Source organism: Entelurus aequoreus, linkage group LG20 (assembly GCF_033978785.1).
Source record: "Entelurus aequoreus isolate RoL-2023_Sb linkage group LG20, RoL_Eaeq_v1.1, whole genome shotgun sequence".
In the NCBI taxonomy this organism is placed as follows: domain Eukaryota; kingdom Metazoa; phylum Chordata; class Actinopteri; order Syngnathiformes; family Syngnathidae; genus Entelurus; species Entelurus aequoreus.
The window spans coordinates 44,268,478-44,290,126 of NC_084750.1; the positions used below are offsets into that span (position 1 = coordinate 44,268,478).

Below are 21,649 nucleotides of genomic sequence, written 5' to 3' on the forward strand. Positions count from 1 at the left end.
AAAAACATAATAAAACATTAACCTGACTTTTTGAAAATTCGGAATGGATTTAAAATCGGAATAAACAAGAATCACGATTCGGATGTAAACCGATTTTTTTGAGCTCACCTACAAAATATGCTTTAGAAAAAGAAAATGAGCGCGACAATAGATTTCAAGTAAATAATTTGTATTTTATTCGTATTTTATAAATTTACCTGCACATTTTATACACTCCAAAGAGCTGGAACAATCCTTATTCTAGATCTATAAATTGTTTAAATATTAGAATGATTATTTGTTCACTTTATTTAATTAAAAAATATTTTATTGGATTTTGTTGTATTATTACTAATATTATTTATATTATTTTCTAGTTTTTTTTTAAATAAATTGGGAAAATAAGAATCATGATTCCGATGCTAACTGATTTTTACAAGCACCCCTACAAAATATGCTTTAGAAAAAAAACAAATAGAGAGCAGCAATAGATTTTAAGTAAATATTTTGTATTTCATTCATATTTTATGTATTTACTCACACATTTTATATACCCGAAGAGCTGGAACAATCCTTATTTTATATCTATAAATTGTTTAAATATTAGCATAATTATTTGTTCACTTTATTTAATTAAAATATTTTTATTGGATTTCTGTTTTATTCTTTTTATTAGTAGTAGTATTGTTAATATAATATATATATATATATATATATATATATATATATATATATATATATATATATATATATATATATATATATATATATATATATATATATATATATATATATATATATATATATATATATATATATATATATTATTTTTAAATTCTGAATTAATTTAGATTCGGAAAATAAGAATCATGATTCGGGTGCTAACGGATTTTCTGGAGCACCCTTATATAAAATGCTTTAGAAAAATAAAATAAGAGCAACAAAGGAATATAAGTGAATATATTTTATTTTATTAATATTTTATCTATTTACCTGCACAGGGGTCTAATTGCATTTGAACATTTCCTATGCACTAAAGAGCCTTATTAAACCTTATTCAATATTAGAATGATTATTTGTTCATTTTATTTAATTAACACATATTTGTATTGGATTTTATATTATTATTATCATTATTTGCAATAAAATTATTTTTATAGTATTTAAAAAAAGAAAAAAAAATTGAAAATTCGGAATCAATTTAGATTTAGAAAAATAAGAATCACAATTCGGACGTTAACTGATTTTTTTAGGCACCCCTACATTTTATTTCATTTATATTTTATCTATTTAGCTGTAATATATATATATACATTGTTTAAATATTACAATGATTATTTGTTCATTTTATTTAATTAAAAATATTTGTATTGTATTCTGTTGAATGATTTTAATTATTATTTATTTGTGTTCTTTTGGAGAATTTGGACCCCTCAGAGCAGCCGCAGGACATGTGCACCTGAAACTCTGATGTGCCTTCAGCACTGCGGTGGTACTGTACTTGATGCTGTGTACCAACGCTGTTATATCTGAGCAATTCCTGTGGATTTCCCACCCTGCCACTCCTTTGTTTACAAGAATAATGTAAATACACACCACATATACCGTACTGCAATATTAGGACTATTATTTGGGTGAGTCATGCCATTAAAAGGTGGGCCTCGTTATTCTCTCACTCTTACAATATAAGTGTTGTCATTTAGAGACGGGTATTAAAAAAAAAAAACACTAGTCAGGGGTTTGAACTTGTGTACAGTAGCTAGTAGCGCTGCTAGGATGGAGACAAAGACTCTGGGGACCATGATGGACAAAGAGAGTAAGGACGGACGGAGGAGTCAAACATTTTTCTCTCATTCTGAACGACAGACTCTCTAAAGTAGCAACATCCCACATGTCATCTCCATGACAACCAGACGGGTCTTTATGCATCTTTAAGCTCCACCTGTGTTCCACGCTGTGCCATGTTGTACATACAGGAAGCCTATAGCAATAGCAACGCCATGATTATTATTATTATTACTATCAGGACATGAATGCCTCCCGCTGGTGATGCATGAGGAACACACTTTTGGAACACGCTTCATCGTGTACATACCACTTTGTTTTGTGGGGATCTGCTGGTGACCGAGGGAAAGATGGCACACTGTGACGTGGTTTACTCCCCTCCTCCAACACAGAATGTAACACTGTTGTCAAAACATTTTCTAATGGCTCATATCATGATTATTACTACTATTAATATGATTACTATAAAGCTATTTTAGCCAGTTACATAAGGCTGCTGTGTCTTTATTCTTCCCTTGCGTAGAAGTGAGTTAGAGGGCAAACATGGAACCCGGATGTGGACCGACTGACATGACCGTGGGGATCTTTCTGCCACTTCACGCCAGATGTGGCAAACACACGCTCAGGAGCGCGATATTGGAGTATGATGTCAGGAAAAGGATCATTTTGCACAAAAAGTAAAATAAATTTGAGGTTATTGGAAAAAAAAAATCCAATTAATGTTGAAAAATAGTAAACATATTGCACTATTTAGAACTATTTTTAATTATTTTTATTGTATTATTATTTATTATTTTAATTATTTAAAAAAAAAAAAATTTCAATAATAATTATTACCAAATTTATCAAATGTTATTTTATTGTCGTTCCCTGTGGGATTTAGCGAGCTTATTTTGTGATCGTTGCCGCCTAAAATGCCGGGGGGAAAACATTTAATTAATGTTGAAAAATAGTAAACATATTGGACTATTTTAAATTATTTTTATTTTATTTTTCATTTTATTTGTATTATTATTTTTATTATTATTTATTATTTTTAATAAATTAATTTCAATAATAATTATTACCATTTTATCAAATGTTATTTCATTATCATTCCCTGCGGAATTTTGTGGGCTTATTTTGTGATCGTTGCCGCCTAAAATGCCTGAATTTGCCAACGTTTTCAGAAAGTAGTGGCAAAAGTTGCAATGTTTTTGTTTTTTCCCAAAAAAAATTTTTTTATCGGATTGTGATATTTATTAGACTTAGACTTAGACAAACTTTAATGATCCACAAGGGAAATTGTTCCACACAGTAGCTCAGTTACAAATGATGGAAAAGATGGAAAGGACAATGCAGGTATAAAATAGACTAAAAGCCTTATAACATTTTATGAATTTGTTATTAATGTTTGAAGTGTTCCTTGTAACCTCAAAAAGCGAAGGATTGCAACAAAAATTGGACAACAAATACCGTATTGATGTTTTACTCGTTTTACACCACGTACACTTAAAAGTAGACACAAGATGGCAGTAAAAGCGCATTGTCAAATTACTATATATATATATATATTTTTTTTTTTTTAATTCTACTAATTGTAATAATTATAATTATAGAACAAATCATAAAAGGCTTCCTTATTTCTTATATTTTACACTTGAATATCTATTAAACATTCATTTATGTGATCTCATCGCCAAGTGTGGGGTAAATTTGTGTCGGAAGTAGCAATTATTTTTTGTAATATTTACTGAGCTTGAGATTTTATGAATTTGTTATCAATGTTTGAAGTGCACAGGATTGCAACAAAAATCGGAAAACAAATACTGTATTGATGTTTTACTTGTTTTATACCACGCACACTTAAAAGTAGACACTAGATGGCAGTGAAAGCGCATCGTCAAATTACTGTTTTTTTTTTTATACTAATATTTCTACTAGTAATTGTAATAATTGGAATTATAGAACAAAACACCACAAAAGGCTTCCTTATTTCCTGTATTTTACACTTGAATATCTATTAAACATTCATTTATGTGATCTCATCGCCTCTCATTTGCCAACAAGTGCGAAGTAAATTTGTGTCGGAAGTAGCAATTTTTTTGTTGTAATATTTAGTCAGCTTGAGATTTTATGAATTTGTTATCAATGTTTGAAGTGCACAGGATTGCAACAAAAATCGGAGAACAAATACCGTATTGATGTTTTACTCGTTTTATACCACGCACACTTAAAAGTAGATGCAATGTCAAATAACTTTTTTAAATTTGTTTTATTTTTTATTTTTTAAATCTACTAATATTTCTACTAGTAATTGTAATTATGGAACAAAACACCACCTGAGGCTTCCTTATTCGCTGTATTTTAAAATTGAATATCTAGTAAACATTCATTTATGTGAGCTCATCGCCTCTCATTTGCCAACAAGTGCGGGGTAAATTTGTGTCGGAAGTAGCACATTTTTTTTTGTAACATTTAGTCAGCTTGAGATTTTATGAATTTGTTATCAATGTTTCAAATGTTTGTTGCAATGTTAACAAAACCTGGAGAACAAATACCGTATTGATGTTTTACTCGTTTTATACCACGCACACTTAAACGTAGACATTACATGGCACTAAAAGCGCATCGTCAAAATTACTGTATTTTTTTTAAATTCTACTAATAATTGTAATAATTATGGAACAAAACACCACCTGAGGCTTCCTTATTTCCTGCATTTTAAAATTGAATATCTATTAAACATTCATTTATGTGATCTCATCGCCTCTCATTTGCCAACAAGTGCGAAGTAAATTTGTGTCGGAAGTAGCAATTTTTTTGTTGTAATATTTAGTCAGCTTGAGATTTTATGAATTTGTTATCAATGTTTGAAGTGCACAGGATTGCAACAAAAATCGGAGAACAAATACCGTATTGATGTTTTACTCGTTTTATACCACGCACACTTAAAAGTAGATGCAATGTCAAATAACTTTTTTAAATTTGTTTTATTTTTTATTTTTTAAATCTACTAATATTTCTACTAGTAATTGTAATTATGGAACAAAACACCACCTGAGGCTTCCTTATTCGCTGTATTTTAAAATTGAATATCTAGTAAACATTCATTTATGTGAGCTCATCGCCTCTCATTTGCCAACAAGTGCGGGGTAAATTTGTGTCGGAAGTAGCACATTTTTTTTTGTAACATTTAGTCAGCTTGAGATTTTATGAATTTGTTATCAATGTTTCAAATGTTTGTTGCAATGTTAACAAAACCTGGAGAACAAATACCGTATTGATGTTTTACTCGTTTTATACCACGCACACTTAAACGTAGACATTACATGGCACTAAAAGCGCATCGTCAAAATTACTGTATTTTCTTTAAATTCTACTAATAATTGTAATAATTATGGAACAAAACACCACCTGAGGCTTCCTTATTTCCTGTATTTTAAAATTGAATATCTATTAAACATTCATTTATGTGATCTCATTGCCTCTCATTTGCCAACAAGTGCCAACTTCATAAAATCACAAACTAAGTTTTATAGAAAAAAATATATTATAGAAAAAAAAAATTGGGATTTTTTTTTGCTGCAAATTCAGGCATGTTTAGCAGCACATTATTTTATTGCAATTATTCATTTAGTTGGTTCATTGTGCCTCCGAGTTATGAAAGAGAGTGCATTTTGTTGAAAATCTGTCTTTTATTTCTACATTGTAAACAAGTTTCATTTGTAAAAATCCAATCAAGAACACCCGTTAGATCGTTAGTCACCGCGGCAACAGAGCAAACATAATAGAAGTCTTTCATTTATGGTGCACATTCAAATGAGGGGGTTTATTTCCAGGCTCTTTTTGTACCTTCCGTGTTGACCAATCAGTGCACGCCATCCAGTCTGAGGGTCCAGGCGTGTCCTGCTGTGTAAGGCAGCTCAGGTAGGACGACATTAAGGCCGTTGGGCTGGACCGGAGACCAGGATAGAGGCGTCGGGTTGCCCAACAACATCACCTGGATGAGGGACGAGGCAGGTGTCAACTTGGTTATGCTACAACTTTTACTACTAGAACTCTTATGTTGAACACCTCTTTAAGTTCTCTACATAATATATTAGACCCAAAAGAGGTCATTTTTAACCCTCATATGTCAACATGTGTTGTATTATTGTTAGCTTCTTCATAACGCTAGGCAGTGTACTGCAATGATTCGATACCACCAAAAAAAATCATTGGATGATATCGCTATGCATGCAAATTGTGTGATATCATGTGCGATACAAGCAGTCCTGCAGCATGTTTACGTGTGCAAAGTTAACATCTAAATGTCCTCCAGTGAGCACACAATTTATTCTATTTTAGTCAAGCCATTTACAAAAAGTAAACATGCTTGGCTATAGGCTAGTACGAGCTGGCAGCTACACAACAGCTAAGCACACAATAGAACACAAGCTAGACACACGTAATAATCATTGAACAATAAAACAGCACATTTGTCAATATAAACAAGTATCAAATAATTGTAGTTGCTTGTTACTTATACATACAAAGTCTCCAAAGCAGAAGCGTATTAGAAAGTATACAGTAACAAACGTGTCCGCGTCATAGGGCTTGGGCATTATGACTGACAAGATCTAACATAATATTGTGAGAGTACAGTCCATAGTGGATCTAACATAATATTGTGAGAGTCCAGTCCATAGTGGATCTAACATAATATTGTGTGAGTCCAGTCCATAGTGGATCTAACATAATAGTGAGAGTCCAGTCCATAGTGGATCTAACATAATAGTGTGAGTCCAGTCCATAGTGGATCTAACATAATAGTGTGAGAGTCCAGTCCATAGTGGATCTAACATAATATTGTGAGAGTCCAGTCCATAGTGGATCTAACATAATAGTGTGAGAGTCCAGTCCATAGTGGATCTAACATAATAGTGTGAGTCCAGTCCATAATGGATCTAACATAATAGTGTGAGAGTCCAGTCCATAGTGGATCTAACATAATAGTGTGAGTCCAGTCCATAGTGGATCTAACATAATAGTGTGAGTCCAGTCCATAGTGGATCTAACATAATATTGTGAGAGTCCAGTCCATAGTGGATCTAACATAATAGTGTGAAAGTCCAGTCCATAGTGGATCTAACATAGTAGTGTGAGTCCAGTCCATAATGGATCTAACATAATAGTGAGAGTCCAGTCCATAGTGGATCTAACATAATATTGTGAGAGTCCAGTCCATAGTGGATCTAACATAATAGTGAGAGTCCAGTCCATAGTGGATCTAACATAATAGTGAGAGTCCAGTCCATAGCGGATCTAACATAATAGTGTGAGAGTCCAGTCCATAGTGGATCTAACATAATAGTGTGAAAGTCCAGTCCATAGTGGATCTAACATAATAGTGTGAGAGTCCAGTCTATAGTGGATCTAACATAATAGTGTGAAAGTCCAGTCCATAGTGGATCTAACATAAAAGTGAGAGTCCAGTCCATATAACAATACTTACACTCATTTACAACTAAATGTAGTGTTTACCTTGGTGGCTGCTGATGTTTTGGGTTCCAAAAGTTGCAGAGTGGGTTCGAGGGGTTCACTTGTCAAGGTGGCATAAACGCTGCCCCCTTTTGACGTATACCTAAACAACAACAACAACAACAACAGTTGGGCACTGCATCACGCATGTCCTTGTGAGGAGGAAACACATTTAAGGAACTCTCGTCTTAGGATTCTGCCCTCCCTGGTACCTACCATACGGGGGTGGAAGCATTTTCCCTCTGGACTCTCCAAGGTTGAGAAGAGTAGATCGCCTCGCCGTTGACTTGCAGCCAAGCACCCAGTCCACGCAGACGCTCCTCAAACACGGCCGGGATCATTCCGTCAGCAGTGGGGCCCACGTTCAGGAGGTAGTTCCCTCCCAGGGCCACGGTCTGAACCAGATCCTGGACAGGGAAGCAGTTGAGACCGTGAGTCAAACGTAGGCTCACGGGTGTGGTTCTGGTGTGCTCACCTCTATGATGGCGTGCAGGTCCATGAGGTCACTCAGCTTCATGTTACGGCGATAGCCCCAAGAGAACCTGTCCACGGACGTGCATTTCTCCCACTTGTGTTGGGGAAGCTGGCCTGGAGTGTACTTGTCCTCGCAGTTGTAGTAACCTCCATGTTTGCACGAGCAGCCCGCTCCCCATCTGTCATTGGTCACCACTGTGTCCTGTCACAATTAAATAGTCCAACAAACCAAACTGCAATTAGTAGGGATGTTCCGATACGATACCGATGTTGGAGCCTTGGGTATTGGCTGATATTGATATGAATCTGATACAATATCAGCATGCTTTCATCATGTTGTAGTGTGGAATGCTAGAAATGGTTTGACGAGGCACGTAAATGATAACACCCACAAAACGGCGCATCCTGAAGAGACGGTCAGAAAGCGACTTGAAGATGATCTGTAAAATATCATCTATGCAACATTTTGCCCAAAGAACCACCATTACATGTTTTGTAGACCACGAGGAAGTCTTTTAAATGTAGAAAAAAATATATACATACATACATGGAAATGTATGCAAAACTGCAACATAAGTGCCCTATAATTAAGGAGCTGGTCGGATCTTCAGTTCAGTGCTAGACTGCTTCATCCCAAGTGCAGGACTAATAGACTAAAAAACTCCTTTGTCCCACACGCCATTAGACTGTACAAGTCCTCTCTGGGGGGATTGGGAGGTACTAGGATGACAGGGGATGCAAAACAATAACAGTGCAATACTTTTTCATAACATGGTCACTACTACCTAGTTTCTCTTGTTATATTCTTATTTTACTGTTATATTTTTATTCTCATTGTTGCTTTTTATTTTTATTCTTATTGTAATATTTTTCTATTTTGTTTCCATTTATACCCCCATGATTTACTTTTTACTTTTTAAATTCGATCTCAATTCTGTACACTGCTGCTGGAATTTTAATTTTCCTGAGGGAACTCTCCTGAAGGAATCAATAATCTATCTATCTATCTATCTATCTATCTATCTATCTATCTATCTATCTATCTATCTATCTATCTATCTATCTATCTATCGGTGAGGTGGCTCGCTGCAGTCAGCCACATTTTAGAACGGTCTGCATTACTTTATTTACAATAAATAAATCGATTAACGATGTTTACTAATTGATTTTATAATTGTCCATGTCCCAATTGCGATGCATCTAAAAATTGATTATTTCCCCCACCTCTAATTACTACTATTATTCTCTCATTGTTTAGTTTTTATCAGTTTATTCATGTATTATTTATAATTAATTTTTACAAATATTTTATTATACGTTCCATATTATTTTTTAATTAAAAGGAGGCATTTTTCCTCAACCCTCAGTGCCATGCCATGTTTTCTTATTGTCAATAGTGCTGTGTGTTTTCTTCACTTTGCTTTATTTTTCCTGGTGTAAAGCATTCTGTGTTGCCAATTGCCTGTGTATGAAAAGTGTTACATAAAAAAAGTTTAAATAATTGATTGGTTGATTGAAATTTAGGTTAAACTCATGACGCAAGACGTTGAACAATGCGGACACGTTTGTTACTGGATTGTGACAGCTATGCCAGGTTGCAGAAGAAAAAAACACTATTTAACGTAATGACAAAAACAAACAAAAGACGAGTGCCGCTTAGAAAGGCACCGAAGCATAGGGAAGACTACGCAAATACAAAACGAAAACTGACAGACTGCAAAAAAAAAAAAAACAGAGTGCTGGAACACAGCAAAAACCCACGGCAGGAGGAAAGGGCGTCCACATGAATGACTATTCTTAACTTAAATAGACCTACTTGCTAACAGAAAGCCAGTGCGTAGATCAGTGCTCAGAGAAAGATGTGACGCGTTATGGAAAAACACCAAAACAACAGGAAGTGCTGCCAAAATAAGAGCGCAGGACAGGAATGAAAACACTAAACAAAGGAGAACACTAACAACCTCAAAAAGAGGCACGGCTGGTTGGATACTTTCTAATACGCTTCTGACTTGGATACTTTGTATGTGTAAGTAATATACAACAATAATTATTTGATACCAGTTTATATTGACAAATGTGCTGTTTTACACTGCAATATTGCTCAGGTATTATTATGTGTGTCTTGCTTGTGTGCTATTGTATGCTTCGCTGTTGTGTAGCTGCTAGTGCCTCATAGCCAATAGCCTACCATGTTTCAATACAAATTTAAATAATGACTTGAATGTGTCATTAATTAGTTATTATTGGAATTAGATACATAAACAGGCTAAGAGACAGCTTCTTTCACAGAGCAGTAACACTCTTGAACTCGCACCCTGTTAAAACACGCTAAAGGCACTTTAGTCAAAGAAATATAGATAATTAATGTAAATATTAACAATAGCAGCTTTTATACCATTTCATATACAGTACAGGTCAAAAGTTTGGACACACCTTTTTATTTCAATGTGTTTTCTTTATTTTCATGACTATTTACATTGTAGATTGTCACTGAAGGCATCAAAACTATGACACCTGTGAAGTGAAAACGCTTTCAGGTGACTACCTCTTGACGCTCAGGGAGAGAATGCCAAGAGTGTGCGAAAAACTAATCAGAGCATAGGGTGGCTATTTTGAAAAAACTAGAATACAAAACATGCTTTCAGTTATTTCACCTTTTTTTGTTAAGTACATAACTCCACATGTGTTCATTCATAGTTTTGATGTGACAATCTACAATGTAAATAGTCATGAAAATAAAGAAAACACATTGAATGAGGAGAAAGTGTGTCCAAACTTTTGGCCTGTACTGTAGATGCCTCTATATCTATTGATGTTGTAAATATTATCAAAAACTTGCTGTATTGCACTCTGGTTAGATGCTAAACTACATTTTGTTGCATTGTTCTGTCTATCTGTGTTGGCCCTTTGATGAGGTGGCGACTTGTCTAGGGTGTACCCCGCCTTCCGCCCGAAGCAGCTGAGATAGGCTCCAGCAACCCCCGCGACCCCGAATGGGACAAGCGGTAGAAAATGGATAGATGGATGGATATTCTGTACAACTGTAATGACAATAAAGTTGAATCTAACCTAATCGAATAAATATATTATTAAATGTTTAATTAATTTAATATAAAATTACTAGTAATTTTTTAATCATTCAATAAAATGTTTCAATATTTAATTATTTATTCATTTATTTAATAATTAATTTTTAATACATAATTCTTTATCTAAATAATTATTTCATGATTTAATCATTTATTTGGTTATTTTATGAACCTGTTCATTATGGAAGATCAATTGAGATAAAAGTAAATACACAAATATATGGGGGTTTTTTTGTTTTTTTTTATACATACAACGATTTCGGAACTATTGTATTTTCAAAAATTGGTTAAAGAGTGTATACAATTTTTTATAGTCTATTTTTTTCTAATTGGCCTCACTTGCGCCCTCTACTGTTTACCTTTTGTAAATGACTTGACTAATCTAGGTAAACACATTGCAAGACTGCTTACACCAAGCCGGTATCATCCGATACTGTTTTTTTTTTATGATATCGGCATCAGACCAGTACACCCCTAGCGTTTAGGACACGTACTTTGACGGGGCTGTCGTTATAGAGCCAGGCTAGGAACTGCGTGGAGTTCCAGTACGTGTCCGGTGCCTCCCAGTCCCCATCAGACCAGATCACCTCAGGCCTGTACCTGCAGGGGGAAATGGCGCACCTTTGCCGTCACAAGTCATCCATCAACGTGCATATGTAAGGCGCCACTAACCTCACAACCATGTTATACAGCTCTGGTAGAAGCTTACGCAGCACAAAGTCCTGCGTTTTGAATCCATTCTTCTTGTCAGCCAGGTAGAGAGGGTGGAACCACTCGTATAGGGAGTTATACAGTCCAAAGTGCAGAGACCTAGGCATGGATATCAAATAAAGGAACTGAATGGCTACATAAGAATGTCATGTTTCATAGGAGAGCTACCGCTTGCGCACTGCATCCCCCAGGTCTCCGACCAGGTCTCTGTGGGGACCGGTGTCAACAGAATTCCAGTTCCAGGAGTAAGGAGAGCCCCAGTTGGTAAAACCTTCATGGTGTTTGGCTGTCAAGACCACGTACCTGAGAGGAAAATACAGGTTTCAATGGATTTGCAACAGGATTAGTGGCATAGTGTGGCAACATAATAGAGATAGAACCTCCAACTTCTAGACGTAGTTCACATCTTGCGAAAGTGCCTCAACACCAAAACTTTTGGATTCGTATAAAGATGACGAAAATGTTACGTCACAAGATCAGACAGGAATATACACAAAGATAAGTTAATATCACTCTACTTACATATACGAGCGTTTGTACTGTATATATGTCTGCCTTTAAAATCCTGGAATATAAAGTCATTTTGTAAATTTGTGTCACATTTCACAAAACTCCACTGTGGTCAGATAGTATCGTAGTATAATGCGCAGTTATTCGCTCTGAATGGCATTTTATGATGTTTTTTTTATGTAAACAGATTGTTTTCAGATTGCCTTTTTGTCACAAAAATCATTCATGAAGTTTGGTTATTTTATGAATTAATTATGGGTCTACTGAAAATTCCTATAAACAAACTCGGCAACCTTGTGGACAGCCTTCCCAGAAGAGTTGAAGCTGTAATAGCTGCAAAAGGTGGACCCACATCATATTGAACCCTATGGGTTAGGAATGGGATGGCACTTCAACTTCATATGTGAGTCAAGGCAGGTGGCCAAATACTTTTGGCAATATAGTGTAACTTGGCGGAAGAAAAAGTAGTTCCCTCCAATCGCGTTTTATTTCAACAAGATCTCAAAGATTTAGTCACTTTACACTGTGTTCCTGTTAATAATATACATGATCTCAAATGACTGAAGCAGGGGTGTCAAACTCATTTCGCATCGTGGGCCACATACGGCCTAGGGAGATGTCAAGTGGGCCGGACCATTAAAATTATACCATACTCTGCTATAAATAACCAAAATATCATGTCTTTCCTTTGTTTTGGTGTAAAGAAGCACAAGAACATTAGGAAAATATTGAAATTTAATGAACTATCCTTTTACAAAACATTTCATGAAACACCTCATATTTCCTTAGACAAATGTGCAATTTACTTTTATCATTCACAAATATGCATTGCAACTGATCCCACTGATTGTACAAAGGCACAAAACTTGAATTGGTACTGAAAAATATAGTAATGCACTTTAAGATTAAATGAGACTTTTAAAGAAAGGAATTTTTAAACCACTTACACATACGCATATAAAATCTAAATGTAATCCCTGCGTACACCTTACAAACTAAGGAGAGTGATTTTAAATGTGTAATGAAGAAAGTGTTCGCCTGTCCTGTAAATCTGTAAACTTCATACATGAAACATACATACACATACAATACATACTGAAAATGTATGGAATTGTATGAACAGTAGAATTCCATCACACAACTTTTGTTTTGAAGCTGCTGACTAACATTAAAGTGCACATTTTTTAAATCACCACAGTAAGGATTCATCTTCACAGAGCTGTATTCTTTCAATGCAAACAGTATCTAAGGCAGCATTTTAAAGGTGTTAGTCTAGTCTGGACTTGTATTTGTTCCTGAAACTTGGCATCTTTTGGCCTGTACAAGTGCATCAACACCAGGTGTCATGTCCTGACTAGCTGTCACTTTCAGAATGTCATTTAAGTGCTTGTTTGTGAGCCTTGAACGCATTTTTGTTTTATTGATATTCATCACTGAGAAAATTTGTTCACAAAGGTAGGTTGTCCCAAACATGCACAACATTTTAGCAGCCAGGGCTGTTAATTTGGGGTACCCTGGTAGTAGATACTGATAAAATCTGTCCAGACCTTCAGAGGCAAATTTGCCCTTCAAATCTGCATCACACTGCAAATCAATTATCTCTAGCTGAATTTCGACCGGCAGATCAGAAGCTTTAACTGTGAAAGGTGAGCGAAAAACTGAAAATTCTGTCTCAAGTTCACAAAATACCTGAAAACGTTTCTCAAACTCCCGCAGTAGTCCTGCAATTTTGTCTTTGTACCGTTTCATGTCCGCATCAGGTCTGGTCACACACACATCTCTCAGACAGGGGAAATGAGCAGGGTTGCCATTTGCCAGTTGCATCTCCCACAAAGTCAGTAGTGGCGTCGAATATTATATTCCTTCAATACCGAAACTTGTTGCAAACACACCAAGCACGAAGGTTTTCCGTGCATCTCTGTAAATAAATAGGACGTGGTCCATTTTTCTTTGAAAATTCTACACTCCTTATCTACTTTTCTCCGTTTGGATAACGACATTTTGGCTAATGAGGGTGTAGCGGAGAGGTAGAGACCAAGGTATTAACAACGTCGTAACAAGCAGCAGATGGCGCATTGATACCGTCTGCTGTTTTCAGTCTGTCTCAGTGATGGTTTGTCTTCTACTCTGATGGAAAGAGTGCGCCCCTTAGCGGATAATCCATGAATTGCAGCGAATTTAAAATATTAATTCCATGTCTTTTATGCATTTTTTCCACTTTCAAATTATCCTGCGGGCCTGATCGAACCTCCTTGGGGGCCGGTTCCGGCCCGCGGGCCGTATGTTTGACACCCCTGGACTAAAGTATTTTATTTTAATTTGAGAATAAATATTAAAGTATAAAGATATTTCAGTATCCATCCGCACATCACTAAAATCATAGACATGTTCTAAGGGTACGCCATCGAGCGCTACTTCCTACTGGCGCTGACGAGACGCGGGGCCGCCATCTTGGAGTGGTGATCCGCTCCACTCAGTGCAATTCATTTGGCAGGAGCAATGAACTCTCAGCGCATTTAATTCATTTGACCTCACTGAATACCACTGATTTTCACGCGCGTTTTTTGTCAAATGTGTAGCTATGATAAAGGAAACATGTTTTATTATTCATAGTTTGCTTAACAGTAATAGAATATTCTTATATGCTATAAGTGACCAGACGTCCCAGATCAAAACTGGGAATATAATTCCAGAGAAGGGGGAACAAATGGTCAACTATTTTTAAGTTGAAGAAACAATATGATTAGGTTATATATACATGCTACATAAACAATGTATGAATACATTAGATATCTATATATCTATAGACTGTATCTCTGTTGCTGCAGCAGCAGAGAGTTTATTCTGTCTTGACACTTTGTATTGATATTTTCTATTACATTCTTCCCTTAAATGATCATGTTTACAGTGATTGTTTTATATTTATTTGTTATGTATGTCGCTTTGGATAAAAGCGTCTGCCAAATACTTCAACATAAACATATATAAACACCTGAAAGACTTTTTATCAGCTAAAACCACCAATCTGTTTCACTGGATTCAGAATAAAACCAAATTCTGTCTTACCCAACAATGTTAGTATTTGAATGTTGTTACTTGAAGACTTATTCCTGGTTACAATTATACTGTTAAGAAAGTATTGTCTTATACTTTGCCTAAAATGAGAATGCATCATAATCAGTGGCGGCTGGTGAATTTTGTTTTAGGTGGGGCTGAAAGTTTGTAAACCAAAGCCCTGTAGGGGGGTCATCCTCCCCCAGAAGATTTATTTCTGATTTTCACATACAAATGAGGCATTCTGGTGCATTCTGACAAAATAATGAAGACAAAATAGAACATTTCATAAGTTTGCAGAGAACTATATACAATATGCACACACTCTTTTCACAAAATACAACCAATAGTAAAGTGGTTCTTAACCTGGGTTCGATGGAACCCTAGGGGTTCGGTGAGTCTAGCTCAGGGGTTCGGCGGAGGTCAAAACACACCTGACTCATCGTGTAAATAAAAACTTCTCCCTATCGTATTACGGATACGGCAACAGCAGAATTCCGACTGATTTGCAGGTGTGTAATTTGTTGTGAGTTTATGCACTGTGTTGGTTTTGTTGTTTGAACAAGGTGATGTTCATGCACGGTTCATTTTGTGCACCAGTAAGAAAACATGGTAACACTTTAGTATGGGGAACATAGTCACCATTAATTAGTTGCTTATAACATGCAAATTAGTAACATATTGTCTCTTAACTAGTCATTATTAAGTACTTATTAATGCCTTATTCGGCATGGCCTTATTATAACCCTAACCCTCTAACACTGGCCCTAACCCTAACCAAATAACTCTAAATTAAGTCTTTGTTACTTAGAATATGTTCCCCATACTAAAGTGTTACCAAAAACATAAAACTTTGTCTTGAATTCGAAAAAAAACAACATTTTATTTTTCACTAAAGAAGGGTTCGGTGAATGCGCATATGAAACTGGTGGGGTTCGGTACCTCCAACAAAGTTAAGAACTAGGGATGTTGGATAATGGCTTTTTGCCGATATCCGATATTCCGATATTGTCCAACTCCTTAATTACCGATACCGATGTCAACCAATACCGATATCAACCGATACTGATATATACAGTCGTGGAATTAACACATTATTATGCCTAATTTGGACAACCAGGTATGGTGAAGATAAGGTCCTTTTTTTTAAAAATTAATGAAATAAAATAAGACAAATAAATTAAAAACATTTTCTTGAATAAAAAAGAAAGTAAAACAATATAAAAACAGTTAATAATAATAATAATACCTGGGATTTATATAGCGCTTTTCTAAATACCCAAAGTCGCTTTACACGTGTGGGGGGGGGGGGGGGGGGGGGGATTAAAACAACTTTATTAGGAAAAGAAACTAAGAAAAGAAAAAAGAAAAAAATAATAATAAAGAAACACCAAGGGCAGGGTCAGTTTGGAAAGGCTAATGTGAAGAGGTGAGTTTTTAGGGTGGTTTTGAAGGTAGGGAGGGAGGGGGCTTCTCTGATGTGCCTGGGGAGAGCGTTCCAGAGAGAGGGGGCAGCCACGGAGAAGGCCCTGTCGCCCCAGGTTCGGCGCCTGGTCTTGGGGACCTCCAGGAGGCCAGCATCACTAGACCTGAGGGAACGGGACGGAACGTGTGGCTGGAGGAGGTCAGAGAGGTAGGGTGGAGCCAGGTTATGGAGTGCCTTGTAGGTGGTGAGGAGTATTTTAAAGGGGATTCTGTATTTGACAGGCAGCCAGTGGAGGTCATGAAGGACAGGTGTGATGTGCTCTCTGGAGCGGGTTCCGGTGAGCAGGCGGGCAGCGGAGTTCTGGACATATTGCAGTTTATTGAGGGTTTTGGAAGTGATGCCATAGAGGATGCTGTTGCAATAGTCTAGCCGGGATGAGATGAAGGCGTGGATGAGGGTTTCGGCAGCAGAGGGTGTGAGGGAGGGCCGGAGACGGGCAATGTTTCTGAGGTGGAAGAATGCAGTTTTGGTGATGTGGTTTACATGGGGGAGGAATGAGAGGGTAGGGTCGAAGATTACACCTAGATTGCGGATGTGGGTGGAGGTAGTGACAAGGGAGCCGTCGATGTTTAATGAAAAGTCCTGAGTGGAGCGAGTGAGGGAGTCGGGGCCAATTATAATTATTTCAGATTTGTTGCAGTTGAGTTTTAGAAAGTTTTTTTGCATCCAGGTTTTTATGTCTGTGAGGCAGGTGGTAAGGGTGGAGTGGGTGGCTGGGGTGATGGTCGTGGTGGAAAGGTATAGTTGTGTGTCGTCGGCATAGCAGTGAAATTGAAGGCCGTGGTGGCGGAGGATCTGACCGAGGGGCAGGAGGTAGATGGTGAAGAGTAGGGGGCCAAGTACTGAGCCTTGGGGGACGCCGTGGGTGACTGGGGCAGTGGAGGAGGTGCAGTTGTTGATTGAGATGAATTGCTGACGGTCAGAGAGGTAGGATTTCATCCAGGAGAGGGCAGTGCCGGATAAACCAAGGGAGGAGTGGAGGCGTGATAGGAGGATGGAGTGGTTGATGGTGTCGAAGGCAGCACTGAGGTCGAGGAGAATGAGGATGGAGAGGGAACCAGAGTCGGCGGAGAGGAGGATGTCGTTGGTGACCTTGAGGAGGGCAGTTTCTGTGCTGTGGAGTGAGCGGAAGCCGGATTGGAACGTTTCGTATAGGTACATAGTTACCGGTACATAGAAACTAGTAATTAATGAAAATGGGTAAAATTAACTGTTAAAGGTTAGTACGGAGACGGCGTGGCGAAGTTGGGAGTGGCCGTGCCAGCAATCTGAGGGTTACCTTCTACCATCCTAGTCACGTCCATTGTGTCCTTGAGCAAGACACTTCACCCTTGCTCCTGATGGGTCATGGTTAGCGCCTTGCATGGCAGCTCCCGCCATCAGTGTGTGAAAGTGTGTGTGAATGGGTGAATGTGGAAATAGTGTCAAAGCGCTTTGAGTTCCTTAAAAAGGTAGAAAACCGCTGTACAAGTATAACCCATTTACCATTTTTATTATTAGTGGACCAGCAGCACCCACAATCATGTGTGCTTACGGACTGTATCCCTTGCAGACTGTATTGATATATATTGATATATAATGTAGGGCTGCAACTAACGATTAATTTGATAATCGATTAATCTGTCGATTGTTACTTCGATTAATCGATTAATAAATCGGATAAAAGAGACAAACTACATTTCTATCCTTTCCAGTATTTTATTGAAAAAAAAACAGCATACTGGCACCATACTTATTTTGATTATTGTTTATCAGTTTGTACATGTTGCAGTTTATAAATAAAGGTTTATAAAACAAATTTAAAAAATTAAAAAATCGCCTCTGCGCATGTGCATAGCATAGATCCAACAAATCGATGACTAAATTAATCTCAAACTATTTTTATAATCGATTTTAATCGATTAGTTGTTGCAGCCCTAATATAATGTAGGAACCAGAATATTAATAACAGAAAGAAACAATCCTTTTGTGTGAATGAGTGTGAATGAGTGTAAATGGGGGAGGGAGGTTTTTTGGGTTGGTGCACTAATTGTAAGTGTATCTTGTGTTTTTTATGTTGATTTAATTTTTAAAAAATTAAAAAAACATGCCGATATTTTCCGATATTACATTTTTAAAGCAGTCCGATATTATCAGACTTCTCTATTAAGAACCACTGCAATAGTACGTTAATGTTAAATCTTACTTGTGAAAAGTAATCCCCCGATTCCTATTTTCAACAGTCCGCTCATTTGAGCAGAAAAATGCTGAACACCATCTTTGTTTTCTACCTGTCAACTGTCAGTTTAGGCTGCTCGCCGGCTCCTCATCACCACTTCAAGATGGCGGCCCAATTTCTAGCGTCACAGCAGCCAATGCTGCGTCTACTTATAACATGTCTATGACTAAAATGGTGTATATTTCTAAACCCGGAAGTGATGAATCTGATGATAAAAAGAAGCTATTTAACCCAAAACACAACAATATTTGACTCACTTTGCTCCGGAAGCGTTGAATATGTCAGCCCACTCCTCCGGGTTGAAGAACTGGCCGTGAAATTGATGAGCAAACTCGGGGTAGGTGAAGCCAGGCGGGTAGTTGCGGGTCATGAAGTCCACACATTGGGGGTTTGGAGGCTTCTGGCCCCGCCAGTGCCACCAGAACCACTCGCTGCCGAAGCCGGGCACGGAGAACACCCCCCAGTGGATGAAGATGCCCACCTTCGCCTCGTCGTACCACGCAGGCAGCGGCCGGGCATCTAAACTCGCCCAGTCCGCCGCGTAACGAGCTTCGGGCGTTAAAAGGCCAAGTAAGATGGCGAACACGACAGCTAACATCATTTTTGTGGGTTATTACCCGCGTTTTATCATCACACGCACACACTTCCGCGTTGGACGCGTGTCATGTGATGTTTTCATCACGTGATGCGCATGGCACGTGACTTTCCTTTCTCTGTTGTGGTGGATGACAGCCATTGTAACTGTTGCTTTACGCCCCCTATCGGCCTGGAGAACATTACATTTCACAACAATATACCGTACGGGTAAATGTTCACATGAGGACATGTACTCGCTTTATAAAATTATACAATTGTTCACTCATGAATACTACGCAGGGTCAAATGGGAAAAAAATAGATACAAAAATAAAGAAATAATGACTTCTTTCATTCATTATAATTAGAATTAAATACATGTATGTTAATGTTTCATTTAATCTAATAATACGTTTGGTTATTTAATGATTTAATAAATTAATTATTCATTTAATTATGGATTTCATATTTCACGACCCCGAAAGGGACAAGCGGTAGAAAATGGATGGATGGCTGTTTTCATCATTTATTTTATTTTAAGAGCTCGTTTATTATAGAGTGTCAAATGAAACCAAATTAAAGATTTAAATCGTTATTTGAACGTGTCAGTTATAATTGGAAATAAATACATTACATTTTTAATTCAATATGAAAAAGCATATTTAATTATTTATTTCAATAATTAATGAAGTATTCAACCATTTAATAATTATGGATTTCATATTTCACAATTTCATTATTTTAAGATTTAATCGTTTGATTGTTTATTGAACCTTTTTGTCATGGAGGGTCAAATGAGACTAAATTAAATGCATATTTAAGTAATGACTTGAATGTGTCATTTGATATAATAGGTAATTAAATACATTTTACACATTTAATTTATCTATTACAAATGCACATTTAATTTGTTGCAATATTTATTTAATTAAATAATTTTTAATAATTATTGATTCCGTCCATCCATCCATCCATCCATCCATATAAATGTGTGAGATTATAGGCCATGGCTCATTTCCATCTCCAGTCTTTAGTAAATTGATGTTAAAATTAAGACAAACATTCAAAATTTAGCATACAGTGGTAGCTCAATTTAAGAGTACACCAATTTTAGAGCGTTTTGAGATAACCGCTGTTTTTTTGTGATGTGCGATACCACTGATTTTACTAATGATCCGATACAGAGTCAAATCCAGGCTCGTTTTTAATCATATTTATTTTTATATTGGTCTTCTATCCATCACTTTTGGGGTGGCGGGGGGTGCTGGAGCCTATCTCAGCTGCATTCAGGCGGAAGGCGGGGTACACCCTGGACAAGTTGCCACCTCATCACAGGGCCAACACAGGTAGATAGACAACATTCACACACGTGTTTGTTCTTCCATACGACTATTTTGTGATTATTTTATTTTCAAAGTGGAAAAATGTATTAGTGTATACAGTATTTACTTGCTCGGCACAGCCTATTTTATATTTTGACCTCACGGGCGACCCTTCAGTTAGCTTATGTCACTACAAAAGCAAAGTTGTAAAATAAGTTTTCCTTCGCTCACCTGTTTCATCAAGTTCTTCAAATGATTCCTTGCTGACCCATATATGTATACATATTTATTAAATCAGATTTTAGTAACCTACAGGCACATTTTTATTGGCCATATATGGCATCTATATGTTTTATTTCCAGTCAGACCATGTTTGAGTTCAAATGAAAACATGTGCCCATTGCTGGTGGAAAAATAGAAAATAGTTAAACTGGAGAAAAAATAACATACGAAAAGGTCCTGGAGGTCTTTATGGACAAAAATCATTTGATTGTTTATTGAACCTGTTTATCATGGAGGGTCAAATGAGACTAAATTAAATAAATATTTAAGTAATTACTTGAATGTGTCATTTAACGTTTAATATGAAAGCACATTTAATTATTTGATGAATTGTTTCAATATTTATTTCATTATTAAATAATTTGATAATTATTGATTTCATATTTCATGATAATTATTTAATAATTTGATTATTTTATGAACCTTTTTATTAAAGAGGGTCAAATCAAACAAAAAATAATATCGATGTGTTTGTGTTTCTCTATGACTATTTCTTGATTATTTTATTTTCAAAGTGGAAACATTGATTAGTGTATACAGCATTTACTTGCTCGGCACAGCCTAATTTCTATTTTGGCCTCACGGGCGCCCCCTTCAGTTAGCTTATGTCACTACAAAAGCAAAGTTGTAAAATAAGTTCTCCTTTGCTCACTTGTTTCGTC

The 21,649-nt window shown here is 36.5% G+C and overlaps 2 protein-coding genes across 2 annotated transcripts in view; one reads left to right on the top strand and one right to left on the bottom strand.

Moving 5' to 3' along the window:
* dlgap3 (discs, large (Drosophila) homolog-associated protein 3) overlaps positions 1-2,240 on the top strand; it is a 345,962-nt gene extending 343,722 nt beyond the window's left edge. The window contains exon 14 of the mRNA XM_062030130.1: positions 1,401-2,240. The gene's annotated coding sequence lies outside the window, so the exon portion shown is untranslated. The remainder of the gene's footprint in view (positions 1-1,400) is intronic.
* Positions 2,241-5,431: 3,191 nt separating this feature from the next.
* Positions 5,432-19,504, bottom strand: LOC133635703 (tissue alpha-L-fucosidase-like). The gene is made up of 8 exons (XM_062028952.1): positions 19,066-19,504; positions 11,709-11,843; positions 11,502-11,639; positions 11,324-11,429; positions 7,742-7,942; positions 7,483-7,673; positions 7,270-7,369; positions 5,432-5,746 (listed from the first exon to the last, which is right to left on the bottom strand). The coding sequence occupies exons 1-8, from the start codon at positions 19,407-19,409 to the stop codon at positions 5,615-5,617; spliced, it is 1,347 nt and encodes a 448-aa protein (XP_061884936.1). The 5' UTR covers positions 19,410-19,504; the 3' UTR covers positions 5,432-5,614.
* Between the last annotated feature and the right edge of the window lie 2,145 nt (positions 19,505-21,649).